We start from the raw sequence: 26,864 nt of genomic DNA, 5'->3' as shown, positions 1-26,864 counted from the left end.
AAAGGTTATTCCATTGATGAGAATGATCCACATTGAGCTTAACATCAAGCCTCAACAGTGACAAAAACAGCTGCTCAACAGCTGGCTGAAAATCTGGGAAAGCGGCTAACTGAGTCTATCTGCAACATGGAATCGCTCAATGTGATGACACTGGCAACAGGTTTAAAACAGTTGGCTTTGTTAGTCCACTAAAAAGCAACTGAAGCTGTCAAGAGACTGAAGTCGGAGTGTGCTGCTGAAATGAGGAGCCATGAGCCTGACCCAGCAGAAGAAGAGCCTAGCTCTTCACATGGATCAGAACCCAGTTCAGGTATGAAAACACATTTCTTTGTGTTTATTTGTATATTTCTGTGGCAGTTTGTCATGTGATAGTAAACTAACAATTAACAAAGACTTATTTCTAAAATATTTGTTAGGGCACAATCTCTGGAAACCTCTTGATATGGAGGTTGAGGAGAACAAGATGACCTCTAATACTACAGCCGATTCCCGTTACAATATTGGAAAAATAACCAGAAAACATATCAACACCTTTATCAACTTGCACTTAAATTTTTATGCTCACCATCTTCATCTGTACCCTGTGAAAGAATTTTTTCTAAGGCAGGGGAACTGGTGTCTAAGAGGAGAAATTGCCTTGGAGCAAAGACGCTTCAAAAACTTTTGTTCCTCAATAAAAATGCAGAAATGAATCCATTTTTAGTCTTTTATTTTGTATGATTTAACACTTAAGTTAACAAAATTCCATACATAAGTTAAAAAATTTTAACTCTGAATTTTATTACAGACAAATTTGCTATATTTTACATACCAACTCATTTTAGCATTTACACAAACAAGGTTTTAAGCAAATTTTAAACTCTTCTCATGAACAGCTTAACTCAGCAAACAAATTGAGCAAATGAAATTGATGAGATCATATTTTAAGTAAAGGACTGGCGATTAAATATTTCACAGGCTGATGTTGGGTTTGCAGCATGTAAGCTTTTCCATCTTATTTTCATTTTGTTTACCTGCAATGATTTTATTACTCCTGCAGGGGTCACTATTGAGTGACCAACACAGTGTCAATACAGTGCCGACACAGTTTGTGTAGTGTGTGAATATACTCCTTGAGGTATCATCATCCCATCACTCGTGTTCGGACAACTAGTCTAGCTTTTGGAAATGTTAGAAATTCTAAGTTAAACTCACTTTGGCTTTTGGAATTTTTCAAATATGAATAGCAAGTTTGAGGTGTAGAATCTATTGTACCATAAACAAACACAGACTGGGAAACTATTTCATTGTTATGAATAAATTATGACACATGCAATAATTTATAATAAAATGATTTAAAAAAAAAAAAAAAAAAAACAGAACAGAATCTTTCCTCAGCTCAAAGTTGTGTACACTGTAAAATTAAAGAGTTAATTAAATCGTCAGATGTTTTAATCTTTCAAAAACACCATTACAATGTTATAAGAAACTTCATCTTTCCAAGATAGAATTGATTTTGATTGACTGATTACCCTATTTATTCATTAACATATGGAACTGCAGAAAAGTTAAGTCTTATCATTTCTGCACAGCAAAGACAAACTGAAAAAAAAAGACACAACATAGATGTTTACTTGTTCAATCACTCATAACAAAATAAAAAAACAACAAATGACATTATTCAACAACTTAGTTATGGTTATTATCATATACATATCTTATCCATCTTTAAAACAAGTACAGCATTGTTGGTCTCAACATGATTTAATTTAACATCAGCAGCAATGCTGCTCGACCTCCTGCACCTTTTCAATTGTTTATTCTATTTGTAGTATTGATTTGTTGCGGCTCCTGTTCCTGAACTTAATCTGACAGAGTTCCACATGGCCCCTGCTGTTCTCTTCACAGCTTCCATTGGAGTTTCTGCTCCTTCAGCTGCAACTAATCCTATACGACTGCCCCTTAGTCCCCCAGCCAATGCAGCTGTTGTTCTTCCTGTTGCTGCTAGTGCTGCTACACCTGAAAGCCCCTGCAAATCTCTAACTGTGACCGTCCCTGCAACACCAAGCAAAGCTCCTAATAATGCACCTGTTGCTGTACCTGCTAATTTGATCAATATGTTGTCAAATACACTGATTGTAGCTCTATTCCTAATATCTTCTTGTGACATGTTTCCTGATGACTGTCTAATGTGCTCTTCCTCTCTCTGTATTTCTCTTGTCACTGCTTGAAGCATCTCATTGGTGTAGCAGCTTCCTTTGTTTGCATCAATCATCTTGTCTATTGTGTTGAGTATCTGTGACACCTGGAACTGGTTACTTCTGTAATCGTCTGCTTCGTTGTCCTTCCAGTATTTATTATCAACAACATGGCAACGGCCTCCGCACTTCTTCACCAGATCATCCAGCCCCTCGTTCTCACTGACAAACTCCTCAATCTTCATTCCCTCCTGGAGCTGGTCACCATGAGTGAAGACAACTGCAGCATATTTCAGAGCTTCTTCAGAGAAATGTTGGCATATTTGTTTGATGACTTCCTTCTCCTGCAGTGTGAATGTCTCCACTTTAAGCACAATGAGAAACGCATGGGGCCCAGGGGCACACTCGGTGATACACCTCAGTATCTCAGCCTTGAGTGCTGTCTCAGACGCACATGTGTCAAAAAAACTGTGAGCATCAAACAAAGTGGTGCTTTTCCCGTTGATATCTTTGGTTTGTGATTGAGAAGGACTTAATTCTGTGGTCGGAGAATGGTTTATCTTGAACACATCCTCTCCCAATATGGTGTTAGCCAGGCTGCTTCTCCCGACTCCAGTTTTTCCCAGCAAGACAATCCTCCTTGTCGGTACTAGAAGAGAAAAATGATTCTGCATCAGTGAGGTACATTGCAAGTGACTATGTAGTGTCATTATGATTTGGTAGTAAAGTGGCCTTATAGCATGTTGTCAGCAAACCCAATAAAAATATCAAAACTGCCAGTGTTTCAGTCTCTCAGTCTGCTTCTTAAGGACATTGCTTTTAGCCTACTCTCTGATCTCTTCCTCTGGCGTGTCTTCTCATGGCTGCACTCTTCATTTTTCTGTATTTCACTCAATGTAATAAAAAATGTAATAAAAAATGATGAGTGTCTAATATGCCCCTCTTGTTGAATTTTCTCTTCACTGCTTGTAGTGTCTCATTTGTGCAGTAGCCTCCCTTTTTTTCTCAGTTAACTTGTCTATGGTGTTGAGCAGCTCTGTCACCTGGAACCGGTTGTTCCTGTATTCATCCTGCTGGTTGTTCTCTCAGCATTTATTGATTTTCAAAACAGCAGAGACAATTGCACGTAAGGCTGCTGTGACCCACCCACAAAATATCTAGCTATATCTAGCCAGCTCTCTGATCTCTTCCTGTTGTGTGACATTTGACTGTCTAATGTGTACTTCCTCTTTCTGTATTTCTTCCTCCACTGCTCTTTGCATTTCATTGATGTAGCAGCCCCCTTTGTTTTCCATCACTATCGCATCTATGGTGTTCAGCAGCTCTGCCACCTGGAACCGGTTGTTCTGTATTCTTCCTGCTGGTTGTTATTCCAGTATTTATTATCAAAGACATGACGTCAGTTCTCACATTTCTCCACCAAACCACTCAGATCTTGACTTTGACTGATAAATTCCTCAATCTTCATTTCTTCAAGGAGCTGGTCACCACGATTGAAGACAGTAACAGCAAATTTTAAAGCTTCCTCAGAGAAGTACTGGAGCAGTGTTTCGATAACATCCCTCTCCTGCTCTGTGAATTTCTCCACTTTAACCACAATGATAAAAGCATAAGGCCCAGGAGAGCACTCTGTGATACATATAATGAATTTTCCATCGACACATTTGATCTCTGCTTGACATTTACTTGTTCCAGATTCAGGTGTATAGTTTAGCTTGAATGCAGACCGTCCAAATATGGTGTTGGCAAGGCTGCTCTTTCCCACTCCAATTTTTCCCAGAACCACAATCCTTCTGATTAACTTAACTTCTGGTTAAGACAATTATAACATTGTGTCAGTGATATACAGTGTATCCCTTTGTTTTATCTCTGGTGTTACAAGAAAAATACAGTGAAAAGCTCAGGAGTAGTAATATATTGCTGTCAATATCAGTTTTCTAGCACAACTGATGCACTTCTTTGCTCAACTTTAAATGCAAGTGAAACTGGCTACTACTCAGAAGCCTGTCAATATTCAGATTAGGTTTACATCTACATCATTGTTTGTAATTATGCATGCACTTAATGTGTTGTTTTTTGCAGAGTAAACCTGATTTTTGTAAAACTACACTTAGTGACAGTATTATATTGTTTGCAGTGAATGACATATGTTTGGATTTGGGGGTAATAAAAGTGTAAAAATTGTAGGTGCTGTGCAACTTCACTCACTAGTCCCTCCTCTGACCTGGGCCTGCTGTTACTGTGTGTGTGTGTGTGTGTGTGTGTGTGTGTGCTCACTATGAGGTAACGAAAGCATAAATGACTTACCACTCATCATATGAGCTTCAGTTTGCCTCTCACTTTGTTCCTCCATCAGTTCGTCTTGTTTCTTGGTGAAAAGTGAGTGGGAAGAGAATATCAGTGTGCATTCCTGTTTTTATTTAAGTTTTATTCAATTATTATAATAAGTTCAAAGTAGTAGTTTTTCATTCTTTTAAATGTTTTGAAAAAAATCAGCATATCCTGATAAATTATTTAATATCTATAATGAGTACATTGAAGGTGCAACCACGTAGAAACATTTCAATTACAAACCTAATAGTTGTGAGGAATTAAATGATTTGTTATGCTCCATGGTTATCTACATTTTCGTCATTGACATAAACACCACAAAATTTCACTACCCCAAATAATCATATTGCAGTAGGTCTGATATCATTATGAAATGATGACAATAGCTCATATACCCTACAGAAAGTAGCTCATAGTACTTTGTCTGACTTATTTACACATAAGGCAACTTAGGGTTTCAGCCTTATAGTTGGTGTTAATGGAACTGGAAGCTTGACTGATGGATTTTTAAAAAATACTAACCTCTGTTGGAGCTATTAAACCCTGGCGCAGAGTGGATGTCATGATGGGAGAGGTCTTAGGGTCCAGACTGCCTCGGACAATGAACACCAGAGGGCCATCTGCAAGCTCCACAATATGCTCACATCTCTGTAGGACATTTTGCTGATCTAAGAGGGAAAGTGACATTATCATTGTGAGCTTTAAGTAAGAGAATTGTTTTTTTAGTATGATTCTCTTTTTGGCTAGATCGCAACTTACAGAACCAGCCCTGGCGAATATCATTGAGTGAGTGAGTGAGTGACTGACTGACTGATCATGTTTCCACCATTGGTCAGCCAAATGCCACACAACTGAGTTGGAGTTGCCCAATTGGCCAATGGTCTTTCAAAATGATACAGAGAAAATATTTGCTACCAGAGGGGTGTTAACAGCCTGTGTTGCAAACTTAGCACATTTGTCACTAGATTTGGAGACTTATTTTCAAGCAAGACTGGTTACAAACTTAGCATATGGCTGCTAACTGTGGGCTGAGGGCTACACCTCCTGTTACCCAGCTGAAAGCTGCTTGAAACCTGCAAGGCAGCAGAGTAGCACTTACAATTCACAAAGCCTCAACTCAATTACAGCAAATGAACTACTGTTATAACATGTATCATTATTGTTAACCCTCCTGTTATGTTCCGGGTCAAATTGACCCGGGAACACCATTGCTGTTCCTAACAAATGAACATAACAGGAGGGTTAAAGTCTTACATGCTAGAGTCGAAGGCAGAAATCCAGTTGCTTACTGAACATAATGCAGTAACTTCAAATGGGAGTGACTGAGAATGACTTTGTTTAACCAATTACACATATCAAACAGATGCAATTAGAAATAACATCCTGCCTCAAGTAAAAGTATGTTGCTTTCAGGACTTTAGGTAAATAAAGGCCTTGGTCACTTCTCAAGGAACTACAGTTGTTAAAAACTGTTGTGGATCTCAGATGGAGGTTATATGAGAGACAAAATAAGACGGATATTCTGTTACCTCTAACTTTCTATGAGTGGTCATTATAACTAAATATAGCTGGAAGGGGGAAATCGGAAGACACCAAGCAGAATGCAGATAGATCGAGGATAAAGGGCTACATTAAGTTTGTTTTATCCTTTGTATTTCCTTATCTCTCTTTTATGCCACCGGGAAAAATTAGCAAGATTGCTTTTTATACCCCTCTTTGTTTGCGGCAGTTTTACTTCCTCAGGAAAGTGACTTAAGGATTTTGCTGTTTAGGATCCAACCTCATAGCATTCCTGTTATATCAGTGGAAACATGGCTCATTGAACATTTAATATAGTAGGATACTTAGATAGTTCACAACCTTTTTTTCTTTGTTTTGTTCCCTAACTGTCCTTACAAAATTAGAACTAACTGAAATCAGAATTAGTAAGATTAAAGTACGTGTATTAGTTGATACAAACAGTGCTGAACATTGCAAGACAGTCCACAAAATAAAATAAAATTAAAACACGAGTTAACAATTAACATTCAGTAGCTTATGACCTACCTTTTTCATATTTGAAAGCGATACTGTAGACTTTATCATTCACACTCTTCAGTGGTCCACAATCACCTCCACCTGATTTGCGCTGAATATGGAAATATCTTTCTATTTTCTTCCTCTGCTCCTCGAGCGGGATGTGACACTCAAAGAAAACTGGAAACTGGTAATTATCATCCATCGTCCTGTTGCAAAAAGATGAATGAAGACAAATGTCTGTAAGTTTTAATCTGAAGATGTATGGTATACAGTATGTCTCATCAGATCAGGAATGACCTGTTTGACTACATTGTTAACCCGCAGGAGGAGCTACGCCACAGGGAGGTACCATCCACTGCCTTATGTCTTATTATTTTTAACCATAGAACAGAAGAGATATTATTAATTGCATTTTTCAAATAGTGGCAAACATTAAAACATACACACGTCCAATGAAAACAACACTGACAGTACCACTACTCAATGAAATAAAACACAATATACAACATGTAAGAAAATCTGATGTGGTGCTTACCAGACAATTCTGCAGGGTAACGGATAGATTTGGACTGGGATGTAATTTTACCCTGCACAGACAAATCAAGCATAAACATGATGACACTGCACTTCAAAACTTCCCTAATGTACATTTTACATGTAGTGAAAAGCACAGTTTCTTGTTGCATTAGGCTTCTTGATAAAGACGTCAAGAACGTCATCACTTCATTGTTGGTTTTGGTGGTTTCATGAGATTTATCTACTATAAGGAAATCTTCAGCCTCATCCTTCAACAGCACATGTGAATGGCTCTATGAAAAAAGAAACAATTGAATAGACATGTGACCAATCAGCTTGTTTCATTGTTGCATACTATATTTCGAACCAAGCGACAAATATGAACAACACATGGTAAAAAACTGTGTAAAATTGGTGGAGGAAAACACCGTAAAGTCATAGAGAGTCCATGAGATAACAACCACTTTCAGACTTCTGATTATTTACTGAGTGTGCCAGAAACACACATGTATTCCTATATATCATATTTTCATATTTTTACTATACTCAGTTTATTACAGTAATCACAGTTGGTAGCTTTTCATTTGACAGGAACAAGCACAAAAGCAAACTCACAGTCACAAGGAAATCAATAAAGTAAGAAGCCTAAGCAGAGAAACTGATTAAACTGATTGAATAACATCAAACTTTTAAATTTTACAGTGTATGTTTTCAAAAAAGATTACAGTAATTTTACACGAGCTGTAAAGCATTGCTACAATTAATGCCAATGTGAACCTTCTCTTTTACTTTGCCTCAATGCTTTTCATTCAAATAGGTTTCAAGGATCTGTTTGTCTGTTCTTTCAAAGAAAGCAGTAACTTTGTCCATGAAAGATTCAAATGGATTTTGTCGTGGGATTGGCTCTTCACCTCCTTCTATTACATCGGCTGGTGTTACCTTTGCAGATTTTGATTTTTTCAAAACAGCAGAGACAATTGCAAGTAAGGCTGCTGTGACGGCCCCACCCACATAATATGTAGCTATATCTAGCCAGCTCTCTGATCTTTTCCTGTTGTGTAACATTTGACTGTCTAATGTGCATTTCCTCTGTCACACCACGGTGAGGTCAAGTTGGGTTTTTGTCCTGTCTCCATGTCTTGTCTTGTCATTTCCTGTTTTATTTTGAAAAGTAACTCTCCTCTCGTTTCAGGTCACTTGCCCTCCCTCGTGTGGCTTGCTCTGATTGTCTGTTGAGTGTTTCCACCTGTCCCTTGTTACCATGTGCATAAGAGTCTGCGTCTCCCTTTGTCTTCTGCCAGTGTGTCGTCTTTGTCGATGTCTGCGTGCGTTCACCCTAGCCAACCACCGTTTCGTCTCAGGCCTGTACCCAGTACCATTTGGTTTATGTTCCGGTTCCTCCTAGATGAGGGATTTTCTGTTGTAAGTCTCATAGTGTAGTGCCTCCGGTTTTCAGGAGAGTTTTTGTTTGTTCGACTTCTTTTGTTATTTCTTTTGCCTCCGTAGCGGGAGTGATTTTCTGTTTATATTAACGTTTCATAGTCTTTTGTGTTTTCCTCCGTTAGTGGAGCGATTATTTTTGTACCTTTTTGTAGCCACGCTTCTCCCATAGGGAATTATAAGAGAGCTAAATTTCTTAGCCTGCTTCTGTTACTTGGTCTCGGAGGATTCAAATCTGTTTTTGCAATAAAGACTTTTATTGAAACAATCCTGCATCTGCGTCCTGAGTCCTAGCCTGGTTGTGACATCCTCTTTCTGTATTTCTTTCTCCACTGCTTGTAGCATTTTATTGGTGTAGTGGCCTCCTTTGTTTTTCATCACTATCTTGTCTATGGTGTTGAGCAGCTCTGCCACCTGGAACTGTGTTCTTCCTCTTGGTGGTTCTTCCAGTATTATCAACGACGTGGCACCGGTGGCCACACTTCTTCACCAGATCACTCAGACCCTCACTTTGACAAACTTCTCAATCTTCATTCCTTCGGGGAGCTGGTCACCATGAGTGACGATAAGTGCAGCATTTGTCTTCTCCTGCTCAGTAAATTTCTCCACTTTAAGCGCAATGAGAAAAGCATGAGGTCCAGAAGCACACTCTGTGACACACCTCAGTATGTCAGTCTTCATGTCCTCCTCAGATCTGCCTGGGTCAAAAAGACCAGGGCTGTCGATCAAAGTGATGCTTCTTCCATTGATAGATTTGGTTTTGGCTTGACATTGTGTTGTCTCAGAATTGAGACTATGGTTGATTAGGAACAGATCTTCAAAGATGGTGTTGGCCAGGCTGCTCTTCCCAGCTCCAGTTTGGTGCTGGAAGAGAATAATGACTTTCTATCAGCTGAGCACTACAACTCTCTCTTTCTTGATAAAACAGGAAAATAAAGAATTATTTGTAAAACTGAAGTTAAAGTATTTCAGAAAATTTAATACAAATTTGGGGTTGACATTTTAGTTTCACAGTGCTACTCTGTCTACTTCTGAAAAACAAACTAAATGTGACAATACTTTCCAAGACATGTTTTCCAAAAATTCTGGTTGTGTCTTTATATCAGGTTGAAAGTTATACATCTGTGTCATCATAGTGAAACAAAACTGAATAATACTATTATTCTACTATACTATTGCATTTTAAAAAAGAGCAGAAATAGGTAAGTGAAATATGTTTTAGTATCATTTGGAACTGTGAATTTTGACAAAGCCACAAAAGTACAGTAAATACCATCATTATTACTAACATCGGAAAATCAGATGAATTTAGATTCAATTATGTTACAACACAGCAGCTAGAAGACATGAGTGCAACTTACCAGCCACGCTGTCAAAAGTAGACACCTCAGTCTCAAATGACTCAGACCCACAAGACATCTCTGCTGCAAGTCTCTTGTTCTCTTGCTCTGCTCTCTTGCTCTTGCCTTTTGCTTTGTTTTTTTTTCTACCTGTCTGACTTGTTTTCTGGTTACAGGCTAATGGAGTCATCAACACACAATGTTCGAGTACATTAAACAAATGTCAATATACTGCAACCTAAGAACAAAACATAAAAAAAAACTTTGCCCTAGAAAATTGTTTTTGAATTAAATACATTTTCATTAATATTGTACATTTGATTTTACTGTTACAAAGTATGATGCAGAGTTAACAAGAGTTAACAGAGAAATATGAGAAATACCAGGATTTGAATCATGGTAACGGTCAGTTTCATTTGTTTGCCTGTCATTGACATCATATCCCCTATGCGCATACATTGGCATTGTGGTCACCTGCCAGAAGCTCAAAATGTACTTTATCCAGTTTTAAGCCACATTTTTAAGATACACATTTTACACCTTTGTCATTTTAAACTATATATTTTAACCAGAGAAGGGTTTTAGTCATCAGTTGTCTGGATCTTTAGTTATCAGAGAAAAATGCCAAGTAAACGTGCTCTGAGACACCCTGTGTCGACTGAAGAGCATCAGTCAATCACTGAAATTCAAAGTGAGAGACCCCTAGTAGTTGAAGTTACATACTGTTCTTTTAAATACGTAAGTACTTGGCAGTTGAAAAAGGGGATATATTTCACCTGTCTGAGGCCTACATGTAAAACAGGAAGCTGAAGGCAGCACGATTAGTGTATATTCAGTCAGCACTACCCCTATCCCTACTACCCCAGTTTAATTTTCTTAATGACTCTGTGCATCACTTGTTAAATCTTATATATCTGAAACCAGATTTGTTTCTGTTGTAGCTGAAACCAGAAATCAGACAGGGAATCTGTACAACCCCACCGTGTATGTGGCAAAATAGGGACAATAACAATAACAAAGTTATGTGATATTTTATTTTAAGACCAAATGAGGATTGAATCCAATTCATTCATTCAGTTTCTGCCACCTGTCTTGTTCGCAGTGGTACCAAATTTAGTAGATTCCTCCACCTCTTAAACATCAGTTGGACTCAACTATAAATAAAGTGAAATGTAAATGTAACTTTATTAACCTGGGCCATTCAGCAAATGGGATGAATGAATTTGGTTGAATAGATAAAATCAGTTAATTCATCCAGTTTCTGTTTCAGTTTCTATGCTGACTCAAAGTTTTGAAGAACCCAACTGATCAGGATGAGATAATATTATTCATTATTGTAACCTTTGGGAAATACTGAGGGATATTTTGAGTCACAAGGAATGTGTTTAGCATTCTCTGATCATCATGATACATCATGAAAAAAATGACCTCATCAGATACTGATGAGACCTTTGTTTTCTTTAGATATGAGAGAAAGAAATCAGATGAAACATATTTAAAAACTCTTGCTTTGATTAGGCCACCATACAGAGGTAAGATTATACATAAATAAAAGCAATCAAATACATGACTGTGTCATATGTGTGAAATGAATGGATAATAACACTATTACAATACAAAGTGTAGTTTTGTCAAGATTTGTGAACACAGAACAAGTGGATACTGATACAGATGTGTTGGAAATGCAAAATTCAGGTTTTAACTTTTATGTTATTATGTTGAATTTCTTAGTTTTTACACAAAAGTATGAAAGAAATAATTCAAATTCACCAATATAAATCAGTCAAAGACTAAAATATCTTTTATTTAAATGTTATTTTTTTCTTTCCTTTAATTGAAATTCTTTTAGTTGCTTAAATAAAAATACATGTCCATACCAAATACACCAAGAAACAATTTCAGTAAAACTATTAAATCTTTACATTCTTGCTTATCTGCACCCACCCTTAGTTGTTTAGAGAAACAAATTACAAAATTCATATTTCAGATTTATTATAAATTAAACAAATTACCAATTTTCCCCACTGTGGGACTAATAAAGGACTATCTCACCACATCTCACCTCATCTCACCTCATCTCATCTCATCTCATCAGCTAGGAGATGATAATGCATTTTAACCCCCGCCCTAAATCACTGCTTTATCCCACTCTTCTTTATTTGATAGCTCACTTTCTCCTCTATTGTAGAAACTACGTTCCTGGTTGTATCCCAGACATCCTGTAATGCCTTCCCTGCTGCCTCCTTTGGTGTGTTCGCCTTCTCAGCTGCTTGAAATCCCTTATATCCTCCAAATGCTCCTCCAATGGCAGCACTGGTTAATGCTGGTATGGCTAACCCCGATACAGTGAAAGACTTTGGAGAGATAAAACCTTCTTTTAAACATACAATAACTACTGCAACCATCCCTGCTATACCAAGAAGTGCTCCCAACAGAGTTCCTACTGCAGTGCCTGTCACCTTGATCAAAAGCTTATCAAAGACATTGCTTTTAGCCTTCTCTCTGATCTCTTCCCGTGACATGTTTACTGATGACTCTGTAATACACTCTTCCTCTGTTTGTATTGCACTCTCCACTGTGTCTAGCACCTCATTGGTATAGTAGCCTCCATTGTTTGCCTCAGTTAACTTGTCTATGGTGTTGAGCAGCTCTGCCACCTGGAACTGGTTGCTCCTGTATTCATCCTCTTGGTTGTTCCAGTATTTGTTATCAACGACGTGGCACCGGCCGCTGCATTTCTTCACCAGATCACTCAGGCCTTCATTTTGTTTGACATACTCTTTAATTGTCATTCCTTTGGGGAGCTGTTCACCCAAAGTGAAGACAATCACAGCATGTTTTAAAGCTTTTTCAGAGAAGTGTTCACACAGTTGTTTGATGACTTCCTTCTCATGCTTTGTGAATTTCTCCACTTTAAGCACAACGAGAAAAGCATGAGGCCCAGGAGCGCACTCTATGATACACCTCAGTATCTCTCGCCTCAGCTCGTCCTCAGGGCTGTCTGTGTCAAAGAAGCCAGGAGTGTCAGTCAAAGTGATGCTTCTTCCATTGACAGATTTAGTTTTTGTTTGACATGCTTTTGTTTCAGAGTTTGGCGAATGATCTGTGTTGAACTCATTCATCCCCAAAATGGTGTTAGCTAAGCTGCTTTTTCCAACTCCAGTTTTTCCTATCAGGATGACCCTCCTTGTACCAGATGCTGGAAGAGAATAATAGCGTTAAGTCAGTATATTTATTAGTACATTTGTCTGTTGTTTCCTCCCTCTCAGTGTCCCTTGGCTTTGGTAAGTGTTTTGCTCATTAATTTGTGTTGATTTTAAGTTATTTAAAAGCTAGAGCGGCCCGGTAGTCGAGTGGTTAGGCCGCGTACCATGTTGAGCGCAAGACGCTCTTAGTAGGCAGTCACTGGTTTGACTCCTGACCAGTCCGACTCTTTCCTGCATGTCATTCCCCTCTCTCTACCCCCTTTCCTGTCAGTCTCCACTTATCTATAATAAAGGCATAAAAAGCCCAAAAAATGTATTAAAAAAAAAAAAAAAAGTTATTTAAAAGCTCACTTATAAATAAATCAATTGACTGATTATCGGCCTGGCAAATTATTTGATTATCATTGGATGCAATTGTCAGCATTGTTGTGATAACAGATTCTTTTTTTTGTTTTGTTTTTTAACTGATTGTCATAATTTAAAAAAAAATCATTTAAAAATATGTTACTTTAGCTCTGACGTGAAATCTCTGGATTCACATTGTAGTTTCTGTATTTTCTCTCTATATATTGATATCTAATATATAATTGTGGTCAAAGCACAAAGTACTAGCTTTTGTTTTGACCAATAACAAACCTTTGAATGCATTTCATCCATTTTCATCTACTATGGTCCTGCCCCTATCACTCTGTCTTTGTCTCACTCTAATATTAACCGTCATTCTCTTAGATTGTGGATCACCAGAACATTATTAATGTTTTATTTTTTCCCTTTCTGATAGATTTGATGTTCCACTCTTGGTCAGGTTTAATGGGAAATTGAATTAATTGGATAAAAAAAAATTGAAGTGGGTAAATATAAAATTACCAAAAACAGTAAACTAAGAAAACAGTTCAGTAGAATTATGTTAAACAGCAATTTATTTTTCCTGAGTGACATTATAATTTACAGTGATTTAAAAAACTAAAATGACTATATACAGCTATAAAAAATGATTATATACAGATGCTTTATAATGTTATGACAACAAAACGTTGTATGTTTTTTTAGAAAACTAAACTAATTAACTAAGCTTTGATATAACTGAACAACTGATGGTGTCATATCAACTTGTCAAAAAAAGTAGAAAATATACCTTGCTCTGAATTGAACTCAGAGTGGAAGAGTTAATGGCATTAGACACTATAACGCAAGATACAAAATGGAATGAGAATATATATTTTTGTCTTCATCAGCTTCATGAAGTGTCTGCATTAAAGCCAGTAAAACCATAACTCAACCCTCCTCTGTGATTTGTAACATTGCCCATACAGTGACTGCATTCAGTGTAATTCAGTATAGTGTGTCCAAGTGTGTGTGTGTGTCCAAGTAAATAGATTTTTTGAAAGCACCCTGAAAATATTCCCCCACAAGTACACAGAATAACTGAAATAAATAACCTTGACTTACCTTCCATGATGTCAAAAAACGGACTGAAAATGAATCAGAACTGTGATCCTGTTCTTCTTTGAATGCAGTTGCTTTCTCTTGTTTCTTGGTTAAGGAAAGTACCTCCACACACAGCATAACTCTCTCTTAGTTTCGTTTATGGCAAGGGTGTGTGTGTGTGTGGGGGGGGGGAGGGTGACTCTTAGTGTTGGTATAATAACTATCACGTGATTTAAGATAAGTCAAACTTACTGCAACAGCTTTTCTAGTTTTCATTTACAGTAAACACACCTATCTTCACACTGGTCGCTTTTGTACTTTTGGTTTCGTTATCTGTGCAAGTTCAGAATAATACAGTGTTATTAGCACAAGTTGATGTGGTACGAGTTGATTCATAATACTGACAAGCTGAAAATCTTGTAACATTGGTCAGGAAAGTCAAAAATATTTCCTTATATTTCCTGTTCTTACTCCTACTTATACTGCATCTCATATGTGTGAAATAATATTTCTTTTACATTTTGCATGAAACCCTTTCTGTCTCAGTCAGAGATGAAAAATAGCAGCTTCATAGCATATTTTCACACTGATCATGTTTTCATCCTTTAGGTTTGCCTGTTAAATCTCACTGGCACAAAACACTATTATCCCATATAATTGTATTAAACTGCTCTCTAGTGGACAGGTGTTGGAATTACAGTGTTTACATTGCAAATACAGTTTTTTTCTGTTTTGCTTGTAACAGATCATATCTCCTACTGGGATACAGTCTTATAGTGGGTGTCTGTGTATGTATGTATGTATGTATGTAAGAAAAAAGCAGCCAGAAAAGAATTCAGGATCATGAATTAATTTATTGTTTGATAACATTTTTACATTTTATATAGCAACATTCAGATTACTGAAGACTAGGAGGGAGAAAGAGTCTGTTGGAAAGTCAACAACCACCAATATCAGATAATATCATTTCATTGAACAATTCACCACACACCAACAGCTTTGTTGTGTTTGTACTATTACTTTCTCCTCTTCATTGTTCTGTCTGTACTGTATAATGTACGTATTTGTAGAGTATACATCAATCGAATTTCCAGTCTAGAATAATAATAATAGCAATCAGGAGGGGAAAGAGTCGTACAATATTTTAGTTAAGTAAACATACTGTTATTTATATATTAAGGTAAAAGTTGAATTGCTTGGGTAAAAATGCAGTTAGATAAAAGGAAAAAGTAGGTCAGTAAAGATGAACAGGTTAAAGTCAAAGTAATCAGGTGATGTTATATCATGCAATCAACATTTTTTTTTCTTAAGAGATATCTGGAGGCCTAGGCCCCCGAGGCTGTCAGCGACATGCTCTTTTAAAGAGGAGTTAACAAGCAAAACATTACACACCTCAGTTTTGAATGGAATATGTCTGACAAATAAGAAACACAGAATCCACACTCAGTGCCCCTACAGCAGCCTACAGTACATAAAGCATTAAGCATTATGTATTCATTTTTGTTATGAATGTTGCCTGCAAGAAAACAAACAGATGTTATAGAAGTTTCTTCCTGTTATGACTTTCTCCTTGGTTCAGTCAAATTTTCTATTGTAAACTGAACCGATATTTAAACCAGCCATTGCAGTTTATCTCTAGTCAATGTAGACTCAAAAGTCTCCTCCTTCTTATTTGTTTCACCTTCATTTGGAAGTTTCTTGTTATAACAACAGATAAGTTATGACACAAAAAGTTTGTTTTAATATTGTTTTGTATTCTTCTGACATAATCAGATAGGAAGGAAGGTCCCTTGTAAATTTGGGAAAAAAAATAATATTAAACACAATAGGTTGGGACAAAGTAGGCTAATGGTGAGGAAAATGTGTCATAATAACATGAACAGGCTCTGGTTATAACAAGAAACTGAGAGATGTTGGGTGAAACTATAACAGCAAGAATAACACTGACAACAAAAACAGTAATAGAAGAAGCCATAGATAGCTCCCATATGAGAACAGCAGCAGTGAGAAAAAGACCACCACCAGCAGTATGGTTCCACTGTGTTCCTTGGCATTTTGGCAAAGATCTTTTAACTGATAATATTTTTTTCTTAACCAAACTATTGCTGCTGCTATTACTGCTCCAACTGCTGCTATCACAACTACCACTCCTGCTATTATTCCTCCCACTACTCCCATTACCGCTCCCACTAATGCACTCACTGCTGTACCCACTGCTGTACCCACTGCTAATGTGGCTGCTGTCACCACTGCTCCCAGTGCACCTAACCCTGCATTGATCACTGATGCCCCTATGCCAGCAAAAAATCCGATTACACTGCTCATAAAATTCCAAAAGCTGCTACTTTTTCCTGCTTCTTTTCCTTTAGGTGCTGTTTTCTGTGGTTCATTCTTTGTTTCTGTCCCCACTTTTTCTTTTTCATCTTGTTGTTGTTGTTGTTGTTGTTCATCTTCTACTTCTGGTGAATCTTCTTTCTCTTCATCTTCTGGTGGAAGTTCTCTTTCCTTATCCTCCTCTACTTTGTCTTCATCTTCTGCTTTTTTTGCTGCCTCTCTCTCATCTGCAGTTTCCTGCAAAACTACGACAGCAGGGCTGAAGAAAGCTTCTGCCACTGACTCTGCTGCAGGGCCTGTTAATTTGATCCACATATTCTTGGAGACACTGTTGTTTGGGGTAGAGCTGGTGTCTCCTTCTGGTGTGTTCCCTGCTGATTCTCTGTTGCCGTCTGTGTCTCTCTCCACTGCTTGCAGCATCTTATTGGTGTAGCAGCCTCCTTTGTTTTCCATCACCATCTTGTCAATTGTGTTAAGCAGCTCTGCTACCTGGGACTGGTTGCTGCTGTAGTCAGCCTGTTTGTTGTTCCAGTATTTACTAGTAACGACATGGCATCGGCCGCCGCACCTCTTCACCAGATCGCTGAGACATTCATTCTGATCCACAAACTCCTCAGTCTTCATTCCCTCGGGGAGCTGGTCACCATGAGTGAGGACAACTGCAGCATACTTGAAAGCTTCTTCAGAGAAAGACTGGCATATTTTCCTGATGACAGCCTTGTCCTGTTCTGTGAACTTCTCCACTTTAAGCACGATGAGAACAGCATGAGGCCCAGGAGTGCACTTGGTAATACACCTCAGTATCCCACGCTTTATCTCCTCCTCATTTCTTTCCGTGTCAAAAAAACCAGGAGTGTCGACCAGAGTGATTCTCCTTCCATGAACAGATTTGGACTCTGCCTGACTTTCACTTGCTCCACGCTTGGACGAATGATTTATCTTGAACACATCCTCTCCAAATATGGTGTTAGCCAGGCTGCTTTTCCCAGCTCCTGTTTTTCCAAGCAGGACGATCCTGTATTGTTTTAGCACTATTAGAAAAGAATGGCACAAAATGAATATGGTTTATTTGTGTTTGACAATTTGACACTTTTTCAGTTTTTCAGTTCAAAAATATGTCCAGATCTATCTAAACATTACAGGGAAGTGGGGCTCCGATTCTTGCCAGTAAAGGTTTAATGGCAATATATGAGCAATAAACAAAGCATTTAAAAAGAAATATTCACGTTTTTAAAAAATATCCGTTCTTGCTTTGCGTATTTCTCCCTTTTAAGCACAGCGAGAAGTCCCTGAAGCCCAGGAGAGCACTCTGTGGCTCACCTCAGTGTGTCAGGCTCTACCTTGCTTTTGTCAAAGAATCCTGGTATCAGTAAAAAGTGTACATTTCTTCCCTTGATCAGTTTGGACTGCGACTGGCAACAACTTGTTTGGAAGCGTTTGGATGATGATGTCTCTCCATATATGTTATTACCTTTAATGGTCTTCCCAGCTCCAGCTGTTCCTGCGATGACGATTCTGGCCGGTGGCTCTAGAGGAGTAAAACGATTAAGAGTATTTAATATCAAACAGCCAGTTTGCTTTGGCTTGTTATCTCACAATCAGTATAATGATGATAACACTGACTTACGAATATGACTGGATAATATACCAATGCAAAATATTACATTGAATATTAGCTTAGAGCTCTACTGTTGTGCGTTTTTTTCATTAATATCCCAAGCTTGGATCCAAAGTGATGCAGAGCAACACCATTCCTGGTTAATACAATGCTGAATAAATAACATTATCATCTTCTTGCCTTCGTTCTTCTAAATTACCTCAACTATCAGGCAAAATGACAAAAAAAATGTTGCCATTCTTATTTTTTTTCCAACACTGATCACTTTTTTACCTGACACTGGTTTGACTCTTGCTGTGGTTCCGTCTTCCTCGGTTCCTTGTGAACCTTCTCCTTCACCTCCTCGTCCTGGTGGTATTTGCGTCAAAGCTCCTCTGACAATTCTGTTCACAATGAGCTGTTTCTCTTTTTCTGCACAGTTCGCTGTGTCTTCTGCCTCTGCTGTTCCTTTTTCTGCTCCCCTCCCTGCTCCCATGATTTCCTGCAAAACTACAACAGCAGGCCCAAAGAAAGCTCCGCCCAGTGATTCTGCTGCGGGGCCTGTTAACTTGATGCACGTGCTCTTGAAGATACTGCTGTTGGCCCCTTTGCTGATCTCTTCCTGTGACATGTTTCCTGATGACTGGTTAATATGCACTTTATCTTTCTGCATTTCTCCCCCCGCTGCTAGTGTCATCTCTTTGTTAACCATCACTATCTTGTCAGTGTTGCTAAGCAGCTGTTACACCTTGAACTACTTGCTCCTGCAGTCACGCTGCTGGTTGTTCGTCCAGTATTTATGATCACTGATGTGGCGCCGGCCGCTGCACTTCTTCACCAGATCACTCAGACTCTGTCAACACCAGAAGAGACAAATGAATGTGTCATTAATGCTGTTTGTCTGCAGTGTTGCTAGGAATACATTTGGAGTAATTGATGGCAAGGAGTGAGTAAAACAACTCGGACATTCACTTAAGATCAAATTCACAATGTGTCTCTGTGTTATTATTAATCGATTAATTAATTTACTTATTTATTTTGTAGACTAACGTGGATTACAACCACTTAAGCAGTTTAAGAGCATGGTAGTCTTATACTGCTTGTAATATTTGCTTGACTGAAAGCTCCGGGATCAAAACAGGACTTGATCACATTTATGTGGAATTATTTCTACAAGCATCAGTGATCATTAAAATCTTCCAGCCACAAATGCAACATTTGACAGAAGATATGATGTATGGACATTTTGATTTTTTCCTTGTTTCTGTTCTTTGTTCTTGGCTTTCTGTACACTTCTACACTCTGTCAGTGACTCCTCTTTCTTGTGCCACCATCAGATCAGAATTTTCAATTTGTCAAATTTTTCTTTAATTCATGACCAAATACATACAAAACCGATGACGCTGTCTCAGCCTCAGCTTCGCTTTGTGCTAATCATCAAAGGTGGTGTGCTCGAATGCTAAAATCACTTTGATGGAGAACATGATGAACATTATACTTGCTAAATATCATCATGTCAGCATTGTCATGCTCATGTTAGCATTTAGCTCAAAGAACGGTCACAATAACAGCAAACACAGGCTCAAAATTACATTGTGTTTGCAAAACTGCTTACGTCATCAACAAAATCATTGTGTCCCAGTGTTTAAAAAGTGTAAACTGTATCAGTAACACAGGAGTTCACAGCTACATTCCTTTAAAAATACTGAAAGTAAAATTTACCAAATATATTAGTCAGTCTGCCACTACATTCATGCCACTGAATGACACCTTGATAAAAATCTGTCTGTAATTCAACCCTGGCATACTTCCATGATTTTAGTGAGTGTTACCCACAGTTTTGGGTTTGTAAAATTTTCCTCACCCACTCAAAGAAATGCTCACTTTAATGTGATTAAGGTTGAAAATGAAATACTGATATTCTCGGTTGAGATTCTCCTGAAGCTCTGCATCACAGATTTCCTCAGCTTGAAGATGCTCTCAACAGCTGGAGAGGGAGAGAGACTTCACATCTGGACCCATAACTAGTGTTGCTTTGCGCCACCATCTAGAGGTGACTGACGGTGCACTGCTCCCAGCTTGGTGTATTTCAGTGCTAAAAGTTTCACTTTCTGTTTGGTGGCTCTCTCTCTCCTCTCATCCTCCTCTCTTGAATTATTCATATTAGAATATTATAACAGATCTTACTGCAAATTTGAGATTCCAACACATTGGTCATAAAGTTGTTGAAAATAGGGTTGAGTGTAGTGTAGTGTAGTGTAGTGTGGTTTTTGTGTGTGTGTGTGTGTGTGTGTGTGTGTGCGTCTGTCTGTGTGTGAAAACAGAAAGTGAAAGTTTTCTTTGTATTCTACATCGTAATATTATAAAACTCAGCAGTGAGCCTTCACAAACACAGATAACATAAACCATACGGCTGCAATCTCACTGGCCCGGTGACACCGTGATGGATGATGATGGTTGCCATGTCTGATTTGATTACAATAGCTTGCAAGATTATATACTGTGAGCAGTGTTAATGAATAATAATAACTAAAAGAAATTAACCTGACTCACCACGGATGATGTTCAAAGAGAAAACAGAGCAGAAGTGAAAATCATGCGGCTGACCAGGGTCCTGTTCTCTCTCCTCTGACTCTGCTTTTATAACCCTTTCACTTTCACTTGCTGGTTGAAGGGGGATGTCCAGAAATAACACAAGTCTGCCATCAAGTGTCCAAACATGATGTTGACCATTTCAAGGCATTTTATTGAAGGATCCAGATGATGGCCCATGGCCATGGTGGTGAAACATATAGACTCAATTTTAAGGGAACTAATTGTGAACTTCAGGAAGGGTCTAAAGATTTTGCAATAACAAAGAAAGTATAAATGTCTTACCTGAAGGGTTGATTGATAGATTATATATATATATATATATATATATATATATATATATACATATATATATATATATATATATATTTCTTTTTCCTTTTTTTCCTAGCAGTCATTGTCACTAAAGACCCCCATCCCATCCAAATGAAGTACACTCACATGTCCCATGTTACACATCTATGTCAGTTTATTAATTTCACATCAGTGGTAATAATCCACAAGAAACTACATTTATTTTTGCAAAAACATCATGAGCCCAAGTTGATTACTATCATTCTTTTTAAATCAAATAACATTCATGAATACTAGTAATGAATGAATGAATTTTTTGGGTACTAGTCACAATTTACATTATATGTGTTCGACGACACAAATGAAGCAAGTGATTTTCTCTGAGTATAGCTTTTAACAGTGACAAATATTTTGCACACAGAGAAATGCAAGCAACAGTTTGAACACCAGCTACATTTAAAAAATCACTGACTGATGTGAAAATGATGTTGATGATGTCAGGACTTTTTGGGTTCATGAACTAGACAGCACATAAAAAAACTGATGCTCTGAGGTCAGTTTCTGGAACAGACAAGACAGAGACAAGAGAACCTTAAACCTTGCACATTGCTGGTTGAAACAAAAAATATTTTATGTCTTTCTTTTTTTGTTCTTTTTTCTTTTACGTATACAGTACCTATTTATGAATAAACATAATCACACCAAAATTTGCAACTCAATTTGGCTTTCCATCCTGTCCTGACTGTGACTATAATACTTTTTTCAAAAACCCAGTTGTATTATCATAGAAAGACATGGCGTCATCTTTGACAGCCCCTGCTGCCATCTTTACTGCTTCCCATGGTGTGTCTGCCTCCTCGGCTGCTCTGTATCCTCTAAAGCCACCAGCCACCGCTCCTACTGCAGCAACTACCCCTGTAGTTACCCTGAGAGCTGTTCCTGCTGTTCCTGCTCCTCCTGCTGCTGCTCCTCCTGCTGCTGCTTCTCCTGCTGCTCCTCCTGCTGCTCCTACTGTCATTTTTATGGCTTGTTTTAAATGTTCTGCTTCTGCAGATATCTTTAAAACTGTATAAACTAACCCAACCATCACTGCTACACCACAAAGAGCTCCTATTAATGCACCTGTTGTAACACCTGCTGCTCTGATCCAAAACTTCTCAAATGCACTGTGTTTAGCCCGCTTTCTGATCTCTTCCTCCGACATGTTTCCTGATGACTTTCTAATCATCTTCTCCTCACGTCTTATTTCTTCCTGCACTGCTTGCAGCATCTCATTGGTGTAGCAGCTTCCTTTGTTTGCCAGGATCATTTTGTCTATTGTTTTAAGTAGCTCCTCCACCTGGAACTGGTTGCTCCTGTATTTATCGTTTAGGTTTTCCTTCCAGTATCTATTATCAAAGACGTGGCACCGATTCCCACACTTCTTCACTAGATCTTTCATTGCCTTATTCTGGTTGACAAACTCCTCAATCTTCATTCCCTCAAGGAGCTGGTCACCATGAGTGAAGACAACTACAGCATATTTTAAAGCTTCATCAGAAAAATAGTGGCGTATTTTCTCAATCACAGCCTTCTCATGCTCTGTGAACTTCTCCACTTTAAGCACGATGAGAAAAGCATGAGGCCCAGGAGCGCACTCGGTGATGCACCTCAGTATCGCAGCCTTCATGTCCTCCTCCGGTCTGTCTGTGTCAAAGAAACCAGGAGTGTCGATCAAGTTGATTCTTCTTCCATTGACAGATCTGGTTTGTGCCTGACATTCTCTTGTCTCCGAGTTGAGAGTAAAATTGGTCTCGAACAGTTTCTCTCCAAATATGGTGTTGGCCAGGCTGCTCTTCCCAGCTCCAGTTTTTCCCAAGATGACAATTCTCCTTGTGTTTGACTCTGAAAGAGAAACACTTCCGTCAATAAGACTGTAATAAAAATCATACATTAGAAGACAAACATGAACTCGATGTAACAACAAAGGTCTTCAGTGGTCAGAAATTAGATTAGATAAAATGAGGCATTTAAGTGTGACACTGTCAGACATTTTGACCTGGCAAGGATAGGTCATGTGTGAATGAAGATGGAAAACTTTAACAGCTGAGCTGACGAAGACGAGACTGTCCTCCAGTAAAAAACAAGGTCGTTTGTGCAGCAGGTTATTATGACCCAGACACATTTTGTTGTCAGGCCTTCTCATTTCCTGGATGCTTTCAAGACATGATTTGACAAACTGGTTCAGTAATATTAAGACATTTTGATAAAGACTGTAAAGACAAAAGGAAAGTAAAAATCCATATAAAAACGGTCATATGTTGAGAAAAGTCTCTTGCAGAACTTACCGTATGAGAAACAATCTTTTTTTATTTGTTGGCTAATTACTTCATAATAAATCTTTCAGCAGACACTGCAGAACATTTGTATCAACCATGGGAAATCCAGAACCAATTGTTAACTTGGAGAGGATTTCAATATTTCAGCAATCATCCTACACATGGAAAATAACAAGCTTATGGTTTCGATGTTTGTTTCCCAAAGTGAAACATGTGACATGTAACAACTCATGGTTCTCTGCAAACAACAAAATGGAGCAGGATCCAAATGTTTCAGTAAACATAACTGGACACTCAGCTTGGTCTCAACAGACTCATTTATTTCCTTTTTCAAAGTAAAAGCAGAATATATAATACAGGTGTTGCGGCTGACTGCACAGAAAATGGCGATTTGCTAAACTACTGCACTGAAACATTCAGCGAAATCTCATTTTTCACACAATACAAACAAAGTAAGCAGCTCTGACAAAGTGAATACCTGCGTCTAAATATGTTTAAAGATGAGAAACTGCAGACTAGATCTAGACCTAGTTTAAAAAACGGGATCTGCATCAAATGTATACTGACATATGGCATGGATTTCCATTCTGTCGCATAAAAATCTGGTTTGGTTTTTAGATAGTTATAAGGAATTTAGCCTGTAATGCGGCACAAACCAGATACATCAAATCAGATTCACCGAGATTTTATTTTCCAGCTTTATCCTCATTAACGTGGATATCCTTTAAAATCTCAATTATTCTACAGGAAAGTGTGTGTTTCTGCTCCCTCTACTGCTGCTGCTTTGGTTTTCATCATTTTTGAGATGAACAACACACTTAAGGCCACAGCCACACCAACGACAGCTCTGACTGGTCTCCTTCTTGCACATTTCATCAAATACTTGAAGATGCTGAGTAAAGATGCTGATGATGGTTTCATGCGCTGCTCTTGTTGTGCCTGCCATTCCCTCAGCATCTTAGCGGTGTAGCAGCCTCCTTCGTTCTCCTTCATCATCTTCTCTACCGTATAAAGTAGCTCTGCTACGTGGAGCTGGTTGCTCCTGTATTCATCCCGCTGGTTGTTCTTCCAGTATTTATTATCAACAACGTGACACCGACCGCTGCACTTCTCCATCAGATCTCTCAGATCCTCGTTCTCACTGACAAACTCCTCAATCTTCACTCCTTCAGGGAGCTGGTCACCATGTGTGAAGACGACTGCAGCATATTTCAAAGCTTCCTCTGAGAAATACTGACATATTTTCTCAATGACATCCTTCTCGTGCTCTGTGAACTTCTCTACTTTAAGAACAATGAGAAAAGCATGAGGCCCAGGAGCGCACTCGGTGATGCACCCAAGTATATCAGGCTTCAGCTCCTCCTCAGACCTGTCTGGATCCATGAAACCAGGAGTGTCCATCAAAGTGATGCTTCTTCCATTGACAGATCCGGACCTGGCTTCACAAACACTTGCTGCTGAGTCAAAAGGATTTTTGACTTTGAATAAATCCTTTCCAAATATGGTGTTAGCCAGGCTGCTCCTCCCAGCTCCACTTTTCCCAAGCAGGACGATCCTCCATGCATTTGGCACTAGGGGAAGATAATCACTATCAGTACTGTCTCTTTCTTGTTTTTGTGTTTTTTTTTTGTTTTTTTTTTATGCAGGGTCTGTAAAAATGTCTTACCTATTAACTGTGATGTGCAGGAAATATAACAGAGTGTAAAAAAAAACCATAAGTAACTTCTTTGCCTTTAACAACATTAGCAGGTGTAGTTATGGAGGGAGGAGATTTGGAGTTTTTATTAAAAAAAAAAAAAAAATCCTAAATTACCACTACAGCAGGAATTTGTTAAATCAGCCCAGAGCCACAGCCAGAGCCAAAACAGAGACTCTGACTTTGAATGAGGAAGATTATGACTGCATGGAGCAGCCAGGTGATGGAGCACATCAGCAAAGAGCTCTTCCTCCTGTCTCAAAGGATAACAACTTGTCAGAGCAACGCACGGGGACAGGACACACTTGTACATTTGAGCAAAAGTATCCATTGGCTCAGTTGCTGTTGACGACCTTAAGTCATGGTTATTGACCAGTTCACCCCCATGAACACAGAAGAATGGCCTTCCCCTTTCTGTATCTGTGGTGTTACTGTTTTACTGATGTGGTTATATTCATCTAATCGGTCCACTTAAGTAGTAGTTTTATTGTGACTGTTTATGAGTTTACACACAGAAAGTGAGCACCACAGACTGTTAAAGTCTTTTATTATCTATTTAAACAAAGTAGTGTAAAAGTAATTATGAGTGACAATTCAGCAACTTAATCGGTTATTTAGTAGACTGAACTAGAGCTTTGATTATGATGATTTTATTTATTTCTTTTTTTAAAGCTGTTTGTTTCTGATCATTCTCATTCTGCAGCACTATTTAACCATGCGGAGGGAGAGAGAGAGAGGCCAGAGAGAGGTCGGGAAAAGTCCGCTGCAGCTGTCTGAACAGTTCTACACTGTAATGTAGTTACGTGTTTTCGTCTATCCTACGGTGCACACCTCCGACTTAAGTTCAGTGTTGTCAGAGAATAAGTTACTCACCGTCCATGCTGTGAGAAGAGAAATGCAGGCGGTGTGAAGTGTGCGTCCTCTCCTGCTGCCTCCCTCCTGTTTGGCCTGGAACACTTTCGGTTTCGGTGGAAGGGGCTTTCCGGTGACCTTCCAATCACCAGGGGAGACGGGGTTTGTTTTTACAGGCCACATGTCAGCTGATGGGTCTCAGAAAACATGTTTACACTCGCTGCAGAATCAACCCGGAATATCTCAGCGCCCCCCCTGAGCTGAAGTCAGTCGATGAGGTCTAGGATTATTTTGAGTTCACTGAGTGATTATTAACACAAACTCAACGATTTTTTGTTCATCTTAAAAAAAAAAAAAAAAAAAAAAGCAAACAGCTGGATTCAGTTTCAAACATTAAACAAATTGAAATACCCCTGCAGTAGGCTGTGGGCTACAATTCAGCCACAATATGCTTCCATTTGATGTATTATTTGTGATTTCGGAGGAGACACCAGTGATACTATCATATAAGCAAAAATGTGCTTTTCAGGAGATGAATGGTAAGTTATACTACACTGCATGTGATCATTGTCTCAGTGCATCCTGTGATTTAAATATACTGCACTATGCACAAGAACAATTTACATCCTGTGATTTAATAGAGTAACATCATGCAGGTGTTAAAGGTTTTACTTAAAAAAAGACAAAAAAAATTATGAGCAATCATATCCTTTAATAATTATAT

General features: G+C 38.4%; 3 protein-coding genes and 1 pseudogene across 4 annotated transcripts; all 4 read right to left on the bottom strand.

The window, feature by feature from the left end:
* Positions 1-692: 692 nt before the first annotated feature.
* Positions 693-6,823, bottom strand: LOC139606778 (GTPase IMAP family member 5-like). Its single transcript, XM_071459127.1, has 4 exons — positions 6,555-6,823; positions 5,031-5,176; positions 4,485-4,545; positions 693-2,826 (listed from the first exon to the last, which is right to left on the bottom strand). Exons 1-4 carry the CDS (start codon positions 6,727-6,729, stop codon positions 1,802-1,804), a joined length of 1,407 nt encoding a protein of 468 aa, XP_071315228.1. The 5' UTR covers positions 6,730-6,823; the 3' UTR covers positions 693-1,801.
* Positions 3,093-4,473, bottom strand: LOC139606611 (GTPase IMAP family member 4-like; annotated as a pseudogene).
* A 4,877-nt stretch (positions 6,824-11,700) lies between the features above and the next one.
* Positions 11,701-21,234, bottom strand: LOC139606634 (GTPase IMAP family member 8-like). Its single transcript, XM_071458896.1, has 6 exons — positions 20,942-21,234; positions 18,683-19,241; positions 18,263-18,319; positions 16,382-17,822; positions 14,479-14,501; positions 11,701-13,022 (listed from the first exon to the last, which is right to left on the bottom strand). Exons 2-6 carry the CDS (start codon positions 19,098-19,100, stop codon positions 11,956-11,958), a joined length of 3,006 nt encoding a protein of 1,001 aa, XP_071314997.1. The 5' UTR covers positions 19,101-19,241; positions 20,942-21,234; the 3' UTR covers positions 11,701-11,955.
* Positions 21,235-21,426: 192 nt separating this feature from the next.
* Positions 21,427-26,339, bottom strand: LOC139607120 (GTPase IMAP family member 7-like). 2 transcript variants are annotated; one of them, XM_071459761.1, is made up of 2 exons: positions 26,162-26,277; positions 21,427-23,158 (listed from the first exon to the last, which is right to left on the bottom strand). In XM_071459761.1, the coding sequence occupies exons 1-2, from the start codon at positions 26,166-26,168 to the stop codon at positions 22,023-22,025; spliced, it is 1,143 nt and encodes a 380-aa protein (XP_071315862.1). In that variant the 5' UTR covers positions 26,169-26,277; the 3' UTR covers positions 21,427-22,022. The 2 variants fall into 2 exon arrangements, with proteins under 2 accessions (XP_071315862.1, XP_071315863.1); XM_071459762.1 differs by lacking the exon at positions 21,427-23,158 and adding an exon at positions 23,892-25,163 and having other exon boundaries at positions 26,162-26,339.
* Between the last annotated feature and the right edge of the window lie 525 nt (positions 26,340-26,864).

This window comes from Trachinotus anak, unplaced genomic scaffold, assembly GCF_046630095.1.
Source record: "Trachinotus anak isolate AG129_WGS33_773 ecotype Australia unplaced genomic scaffold, CSIRO_AGI_Tana_v1 ptg000023l, whole genome shotgun sequence".
NCBI lineage: Eukaryota > Metazoa > Chordata > Actinopteri > Carangiformes > Carangidae > Trachinotus > Trachinotus anak.
Note: the sequence above shows the minus strand (reverse complement) of the source record. Positions and strands in the feature narration are given on the sequence as shown.

Excerpts from the sequence above, each read along its gene's own strand:
- LOC139606778 (XM_071459127.1), bottom strand. The coding sequence starts at position 6,729 with ATGGATGATAATTACCAGTTTCCAGTTTTCTTTGAGTGTCACATCCCG. Across the intron at positions 5,177-6,554 it reads CGCTTTCAAATATGAAAAAG|ATCAGCAAAATGTCCTACAG; the intron begins GTAGGTCATAAG and ends TTTCCCTCTTAG. Across the intron at positions 4,546-5,030 it reads GTTTAATAGCTCCAACAGAG|AAACAAGACGAACTGATGGA; the intron begins GTTAGTATTTTT and ends CTTTTCACCAAG.
- LOC139606634 (XM_071458896.1), bottom strand. The coding sequence starts at position 19,100 with ATGGTTAACAAAGAGATGACACTAGCAGCGGGGGGAGAAATGCAGAAA. Across the intron at positions 18,320-18,682 it reads AAGAGTCAAACCAGTGTCAG|AGCCACCGGCCAGAATCGTC; the intron begins GTAAAAAAGTGA and ends TTACTCCTCTAG. Across the intron at positions 14,502-16,381 it reads GTGTTATTCTTGCTGTTATA|TCCGTTTTTTGACATCATGG; the intron begins GTTTCACCCAAC and ends ATTCATTTTCAG.